The 8,918-nt window shown below is 29.4% G+C and overlaps 1 protein-coding gene across 1 annotated transcript in view; it reads right to left on the bottom strand.

Moving 5' to 3' along the window:
* Positions 1-8,918, bottom strand: part of LOC107436749 (uncharacterized) — a 31,036-nt gene that overhangs the window by 11,086 nt on the left and 11,032 nt on the right. The window contains exon 3 of the mRNA XM_043051496.2: positions 5,566-5,769. Coding sequence (XP_042907430.1) covers positions 5,566-5,769 — 204 coding nt within the window. The remainder of the gene's footprint in view (positions 1-5,565; positions 5,770-8,918) is intronic.

Here is an 8,918-nt window from a genome sequence, read left to right as displayed (position 1 = left end):
TATATATATATATATATAGTAAACTGTAGTAAATTATCAGCGGACCTAACAATAGGTTCTCTATGAACGATGTGGTTCATGATGTCCATCTGTGAGACATTATTCAGTAGTAATGTTGTAAATATTGATTACAATAGTATTTTATCTGCTTTATAAATTATTTACTAAGTAAGTATGTCGTGTATCCCTGCAACAAAATTCCCTTACAGCGAATTTTTTAACTCCCCATTAAATTTTAGTCGGAACTTCTCTCGGACCGTTATCTCCATATAACGAACTGATTGTCTCTTAGCAACAATTTTTTTATATGTTTACAATTTCACCTTTTATCATTTTTGGAATTTTTTAGACTTCAATTATTTGATTTTGTTATTTTTGAAGAAGGTAGCAATTATAAGTCAGATCTTCTGTGCAACCAATTCGCTCTCCCATGTGTCTATTTTTGTGCAGCCTGACGCCTTATTCATTCAAACAAAGAAAATTATTTTAAACACTTCCTTTAATAATGTATATTATTTCATTTCTAATTAAAAATAGCAATTATGTTTTTTATAAACTTATCACATATACTAAAAAAATTTTATTCATCAAAATATTTTAAAAAACCGCAAAAATACGAAATTTTGGTAAACTATAAACGAACTACCAATTTATCATCTGTTCATTAAAATTGTACGAAATATCATAAGTTCGGACTGGACCACTGAAAAGTTCAATACAACCGACTCTATCCCACGTACTTTACAGCCGGGTTAGACTTGGAAAATTATGAAGATTACAATAATAAAATGACAATATAGGAAGAGATAGGACTTTTTGGTATTTATTTGAATTTTTAAGAAATATTTAGAAAATTATTTTGTAAATGTAGAAGTGTTTAGTTCATGTGATGTTTCATATTTTACAATAAAGTTTGAAACTTTCAGAGGTTTTAGAGATCGACAATAAATTACGAATTTTTAATAAATATTTAGAAAACTGTTTTGTAAATATAGAAGTGTTTAGTTCATGTGATGTTTCATACCTTACAATAAAGTTTGAAACTTTCAGAGGTTTTAGAAATCTACAATAAATTACGAAAGGAAACAAGTATTTTTGAACGCATTACGCCAGAAAATCGAGCTTGTAACTTGTATCAATTACTTTGGTTGTTATTTTCAATACAATAAAATTACATAAAAGTTCATAAACCTATCTTAAATTTTTATGGAGTTAGGAACATTTTTATTGAAAACTCATTTTTTTGTCTAATGATTTTTTGCTTTATCTGTAAAAATATTTAATAAAATTAAAGAAAAGTTTTGGAGCAATTCGAAATTAGTCATAAAAATATTTTTGTTTTGAAATTTGAAAAAAAAAATTTAAAAAATTATTAAGATTTCAGTATTTAAAGTAGTTCTTTTGTACATGAGTGGAAAAAATTTAAAACTATTTTCTCATAATTTTGTAGTGAATCATATTTGTCAACTAACTGAAAAACTCTGACTTAAATATCTTAACATAAAAAGTTTCAAGCAATTTTCTAAGTAGTTTTTGTACTTTTTAAGAGACAGCTCAAAATAATCAGGAGTTTTTCACAAATTTGACTCTGTAGTATTGAAAATTACACTATCTTATAATAACCAGACATCAAAGACAAAGTTAAACATGTGAATAACCCTTATCGTTTTTAGCTTTCTTTTGAAAAATACAAAGACTACTAAGAAAATTGCTTCAAACTTTTTGTATTTTTGAGATATTTAAACCAAATTTTTTTCCATTAGTTATAATAAAATACGATTAACTATTAAATTAAAAAAAAATTATTTTTTTCTGCACATGTGCAGTACAGAAGGATTACTTTAAATACTCATATCTTGCACAAATTTTTTTTCAAATTTTAAAGCATTAATTTTTAAATAATTTTAAATTACTCCAAAAAAAATTTTAATTTTACTGAATATTTTTAAAATTATAGCAAACAAATATAAGAGAAACAAAAATAGTTTTTTATAAAAATGTTTATATCCCCATAAATATTTAAGATAGATTTACGAAGTTTTGTGTAGTTATTGCAAGTAATAACCAAAGAAATTGATGCAAGTTGCAAGTTTATTGCTTGATTTTCTGGTAGAGTTTGTTCAAAAATACTTGTTTTATTTCGTAATTTATTGTCGGTCCCTAAAGCCCCTGAGAGCTTTAAATCTCATTGCTAAGTATGAAATATCGCATGAATTAAATGCTTCTAAAATTACAAAGTAGTCATCTAAGTATTTTTTAAGAAATTCAGAAAAATATTAAAAACTGAAAGTGTCTCTTCCATTATAGTAGGGTATGGTGTAGATATTCATTTCAATTTAAGGAGAAAAATTCCCCTAAACCTACCATATTGTTTCAAATGTTAATGTTTTAGAATTTATCTCTTCTCTAGCTCCTCGGAAGAAATTCAACAATTAAAATAATTACCAAAAGCTCTCTCTAGAAAGTTTAAAAGATTTACTGCAAGAGGGTTTCATGACCCCCATCCCCTCACTCACTATTGGTCAAAATTGATCAGAGGATATTTGGAGAAAGAAAGGGAAATAAGAACTGGAATATCTAACATAGTAAAAATGATCAAGGTTTCTCAAATACAATAGCTAAGACCTGTATTTCGATGTTGCGATGAAAATGCTGTTAAAAAAATAATCTTTTAAGCACCAGAAGGAGAAAGATAAATAGGAAGACCTAAAGCAAGATAGTTAGATAGAATCAAGAACTAGTAAAAGAACTTGGGAGTTAATAGATGGAAAAATATAGCATCGAATAGATCTAGATGGGGTAAACTAACTGAGACTGTAACCAGCTGTAGTGCCTGAGAAGAGGAAGAAGTCCTAAAAGTAATGGAAAGTGATAAACACAGGGTGAAATAAAGAAAATAAGTTTAGAGTTAAAAAGGTAAGTTAATGAAGAAAAGTTTAATCGTTTATGAGAACAGTTAAATGCTAACATTTTGTTATCTATGCCAATAATGCTTGTTAAATTTTGGTTATAGGTACAAATTGAAAGAAAAAAAAGAGTTTTGTACTAAAAAACTAAATTAATGAAGAAAACGTTGACTTCAATCAATAGGATTATGCCGAATGGTACTGGAATTAATTAATCTTTATTTTGATGGGATGAATTTCTAAAGACATGTTTCGCTTAATCTTATAACACAAAGCTACCAAGAAAGGCAATCTACTATACATAATTCTCTTACGTAACTCCCAAATTTTGGCTGCATTTCTTTTACGCCGGTGGCAACATTTGCTTTGTTTTCTTTACGTTTTGAAAACACCAAAGCATTCTGCCTTTTAATGATGTGTTTCTGATCTAATAGATATAATTCTCTTACGTGGCTCCCAAATTTTGGCTGAAGTACTTTGTACAACTAAATAAGATTCTTTTCACAACACTTAAATATTTACTTTATTTTCTTCATATATCAGTCGGAAAAGAATTCTGTTAGGTTAAAAAACATTTCGCTAAAAAAATAACGAATTATGAAAGAAATAAAAATAAACAATTTAAAAAATAAAAATGCTGTTGCCGGCCATAGAATTTTTTGAAAGTTAACATAGCAACATGAATCAAAATGACATAGAAGCGCAACTAGATCAAAATTATGATAACTGAGCTCTTGACGTAACAAATCCTTCAATTCTATAAGTGTTGTATCGCCAAATGCCCAAATTAACAATTGAGTTTTTAAAGAAATTCTATAAAAAGTTTTAAATAAACAACCTACTTCTACAACTGCATCTTGAAGAACTTGGCTCATTGATTAAAAATATTGTTTTAATTTTATAGTACTAACTTTACTTCTACTTACATTGTTGCTATGACCCTATTTCATTACATTTTACAACTTCATGCTAAATTTGAGGACTTCAAGTTGTTTTGTGGTTGAATACTGACATTTAGAAATGTGTACATAAAAAAAATAATATTTAGAGGTTAAGAGCTGTCGCAGAAAAACTTTAATTGTTGACATTGAATTTAACAATAGAAGCAATCGTTTTTGTGAAAAATTGAATTGTATTGTTGACATCAAAACAAAAAATATTGTGTTTCAACTTAACAATACTACCTTAATTTATACTTTAGACTTGCCTCGGAGAAATTTGAATTGTTAGCAATGACTTAAACAAAAAGTTTTATTTTAACTGACAAATACTATATTATAATTTTAACTTTTTCTGTGACTATACTCATTTTCTTACTCTTTTCTTTGTTTTTTATACATTTTATATTTTTGTGATAAAATAAAAAACTTATAGTTGTTCTACTTCTGAACACTGATGAAAACACAAAATGATGGGCTTCATCAACAATCAAAAATATATACATTTATTTTACAAATTCCATATTATTAGGATGGCGCCCTTCAGAGAATTAAAAATACAAAACTATCTTCATCAAAGCCATTGCTTTACATCTGGCGTTCAGTGGCAGACTACTATTTCATATTGTTTTACAATACATAGCTTTAGCCCTCTGGTGGGAAAGACTTTAAAACAAAACTTACAACAGTTACTTTTCTCAACAACTGAAATTTAGAATAGTGTGATTAAAAAAAATATGTGAACTGTTTGNGGTTTCTCAAATACAATAGCTAAGACCTGTATTTCGATGTTGCGATGAAAATGCTGTTAAAAAAATAATCTTTTAAGCACCAGAAGGAGAAAGAAAAATAGGAAGACCTAAAACAAGATAGTTAGATAGAATCAAGAACTAGTAAAAGGACTTGGGAGTTAATAGATGGAAAAATAAAGCATCGAATAGATCTAGATGGGGTAAACTAACTGAGACTGTAACCAGCTGTAGTGCCTGAGATGAGGAAGAAGTCCTAAAAGTAATGGAAAGTAATAAACACAGGGTGAAATAAAGAAAATAAGTTTAGAGTTAAAAAGGTAAGTTAATGAAGAAAAGTTTAATCGTTTATGAGAACAGTTAAATGCTAACATTTTGTTATCTATGCCAATAATGCTTGTTAAATTTTGGTTATAGGTACAAATTGAAAGAAAAAAAAAGAGTTTTGTACTAAAAAACTAAATTAATGAAGAAAACGTTGACTTCCATCAATAGGATTATGCCGAATGGTACTGGAATTAGTTATTTTGATGGGATGAATTTCTAAAGACATGTTTTGCTTAATCTTGTAACACAAAGCAACCAGGAAAGGCAATAAATAATAATAAATAAGAAAATTGATATGTTTTAGCTTAATTCATTATGTCGATAGATATTTTTCCGTTTTGTGCGTGATTTCGTTGCGTCGATCAATACCGATTTTTTTTATTATTTACTTTTTTTACCCTGCTGGTAATTAAATAAACCAACAAAGGTGATTATAGTAGCTAAAAGCCACTATATCTCAAAAGTAAAATTGCTCCAAAAAAAAACGAATGATTAATTCAATTTTTTTTTAATTTCACTATTATCTAATATAAAAATGAATGTAATATAAATGAATTAAAATAAAAAATTAACTGTAAAAAATGAACCTTCAAATTTACATACATTCTGTAATCAAATCATGGATAGATCTGAGACCAAGTTTACCGTTTCATGCTGTACTCTAACAAGCAGCTCCACAAAATTCTGCCTGTTGGCTGTATTTTTCAAATAAGACCATGTACCTTGCACATCAATGTCCCCTTTCTTGATACGCAATGAAACAGAACCACTGATATCCAAGAACTCCCTGGCTTGTGTAGAAGTTTCAACTAGCTTGTACTGGGACCGCGTAAAACTTCTATCAATCACCTACATCATGCGTTGGAAAAAAATAAATATATTTCTTCAATATTTTAACCAATTTAACCGTTACTTGATTAAAAGGATTTCATTCGCTTCAAAAATATGCAGATTGGAAATAACACCCGACGTGTTTCAAGCGCTCAAAAATAGAAACCCATTTTCAAGACGTTCATTCACGTCTGACAAGTCTTGAAGATTGACGACTATTTTTGAGTGCTTGAAACATGTCGATTGTTATTTCCAATCTGTATATTTTCGAAGCGAATGGAGATTTTTAACCAAATAATGTCTCACCTCTTCAATTTATTAGGATTATTTATTTAATAATTAATTGGCAGTTATTTATTTAATCAACTATTATTTAATCAATTAATTGGTTTATCATATGTTATAATATAACAATAATTATAATAATTAATGATAATAATCCGAAGGTTAATTAATTTAACCGTTGTTTACATTATAATATAACTTTGTCGTTTGGGCAAGAAAGTTAAAGATATAGAATGCGACGAAAACAAAGCTCAAATTTGAAAATAAATAGAATTAAAAATATTTCGCATATTGAAAAAATTTAAATTGAATTATATCGACAGAATACAATTGAATTATGTCTCTAATCTACTGTGGAAGAAACAAATTTCACATTTTTTTTTTTTTTTACTGAAATTTTTTGTTGCATTGAGAAGGGCGTTAAGTTTTAGGTTATAAAATTCATTTATAGTGAAAGCTGTTAATTTGAACACCAAGTTGATCTTCTATCTAAGTTCATCATAATTATGAAATACCAAACTGGTTAAAACAATTTAATTAACCCTTTATAAGTTGACCACTAGTCTAAGTGAATCATCAAATTGTTGTCTCATAAGCGGCTAACTTACACAGGTTTCTCTGCGAGATAAAATTACCAAAGCAACAAACTATTCATATGCTCGTAGCATTCTAAATTTAACACGAATTGGCTTGTGAGAAAGTTATTGGAAACTAAGATATCACATCGCATATTATTAAAATTGTATCTTGGTCTCAAACAAAAGAAAAAGTTGTTGTTGTTGTTGTTGTTTCTAATGCCACTTGCCACACGGGCAAGCCTGCTTGGCGAACCGAGCAGATTTAAGGCAGAGAGTGCGTTTCTTGTTTTTCAGTGGTGCCATACTATGGCCAAGAATTTGTCTTCAGTCACACACACACGTCACAGCCCGTTTTATGGGGCGGATCCATTCACACATCCATTCATTCATCCATACATCTTAATTTTGACCTGAATCAGAGAACGATCGATCTCCAATCCAGTACCCCCAGAGGTATTGATTTGTTACGGGAACATGGAGGACTTTGCGACTCGACAGATCCAACTTGCATCAGTCACCATTTACTACACAGGAACAAGTTAAAATGATTTACGACTACATAATTACATATATCGCCTTGCTTCTTAAGTTCTTTAGAGTTTAAAAAAAGAAAGAGAATTTTTGCATTGTAGTAAAATAATATAGAACAAATTGTGCATAAAACATTAATAATTAAACAATCAGCATGGAACAAAGACTAATTTTCCTGAATAACTTAAGATCTAATGACCGGATCTTCACGTGCTAAGACTCAATTGTTATTCGAACAGGTGATCTCAGATGTATTAATAAATTAGTGCAAACAATATTTTAAGTTACGAAATCAGACGCAAAAACGTTCTTTCTCTGAAAAAACATGTTTTTTTTCCGATTGATTTGGATTTTATGATCTTCAAAATGTAGGGGTAGTCACAATCTGGGAAATGTGGTCCCAATAACTTGATCAGGAGAGCAAATAGTTCCTGAAAAATCCAATTTTAAATATACGACTTTTTTAAAATTTGATTTCTCTGAAACTATTGGACTGATTTCGTTCAAACTTTGTATTTTATCTCATAAAATTATGTAAAAATTTGTTTACCTTAGAATTCGAAATGTTTTCGACTATGATTAAATTTTAAAAAAAAGTGTCACCGAAGTCAAGCATCACTGGCTGTGGTCCGTGTGCGGTTGGGTGACCACTTGGATCAGTCTGCGTAGGAATCAAGGGTGTGCTGCATTGATCTTCGTTAAACTGTTCTACCGTGCAGTGCTTGACTTCGCATGCAGGTCGTCGGGCTACCGAAGCGGGAGTGCCATCATCTCTGCAGAGGATCAAAATTGTGATGGCGTATCTTCGGATCATCCTCAGGGATGTTTCCCAGACCGTCACCAATAGCAGATTGTGCAGATATAGTGCGACGTAAATGAACTACAACAACAGCAAATAAAATAATTATTGAAAAATATTTTTTGCGAAGAATCATCCTTGGATAAACAAATTTTATAAATATGCGCAAAAATGTTTCGATTCGCTTAAAAAATTTTCGAGATATGACGAAATACGCGAAAAGTAAAATTAACATTAAGGAGTACAGAATTCGGACCGCCCTCCAGCCCGAACTATAGGGACCAAATTTCACATGAGAATGTGGCTAACCCCTATATTTTGAGGGTTGAAAATCTAATTTCCTCGAAAAAAAAGTCATGTTTACAAAGGAAAAAAAACAATTTTGTATTTGATTTCGTGACTTAAAATATCGTCTGTACTAATTAATCAGCTTATTGCTAATTAATTAGTTTTTTAAGCACTGTACATCTATTATATTCCCGTATTTCACCTCATTCTGTGTGGTTAATTTATAGTACTTTTTATAGTACTGAAACGGTTGCCTATCTCTTTTAACTTTCCGCTTTTACATTTCGTTACATTTTACATTTCGTTTTGATAATGAGACTTTTCACAATTATTTTCGCTATCTCTCTTTTTTATAGTAAACTTGATGAGGAATATTAAGTACTAAAAGATCCAAAGAGCTGAATTATATCTAATGTTCTGTAACAAGACTCTTGAAATTTGAATAATTTTATTTTAAAAAATAAAATTGCAAAAAAAAAGTGACTGTAATTAGTATAATAGTATGACATGCCTACCTTAATAACTACCGTAAACCGGGGCGAGTCTACCCATTTTAGTTTTATTTAATTTTCACTATTTTAAATTGCAAATAAAAAAATTTTTACCGACGGAGGACTTAGTTCAGACTCTAAGGAAGATGGCGCTGTAGTAGTTTGATCCGTTTTTATTTATTTGGTGTCTTTTTA

The sequence above is a fragment of the Parasteatoda tepidariorum genome, chromosome 1, assembly GCF_043381705.1.
Source record: "Parasteatoda tepidariorum isolate YZ-2023 chromosome 1, CAS_Ptep_4.0, whole genome shotgun sequence".
Taxonomy (NCBI): domain Eukaryota; kingdom Metazoa; phylum Arthropoda; class Arachnida; order Araneae; family Theridiidae; genus Parasteatoda; species Parasteatoda tepidariorum.
Note: the sequence above shows the minus strand (reverse complement) of the source record. Positions and strands in the feature narration are given on the sequence as shown.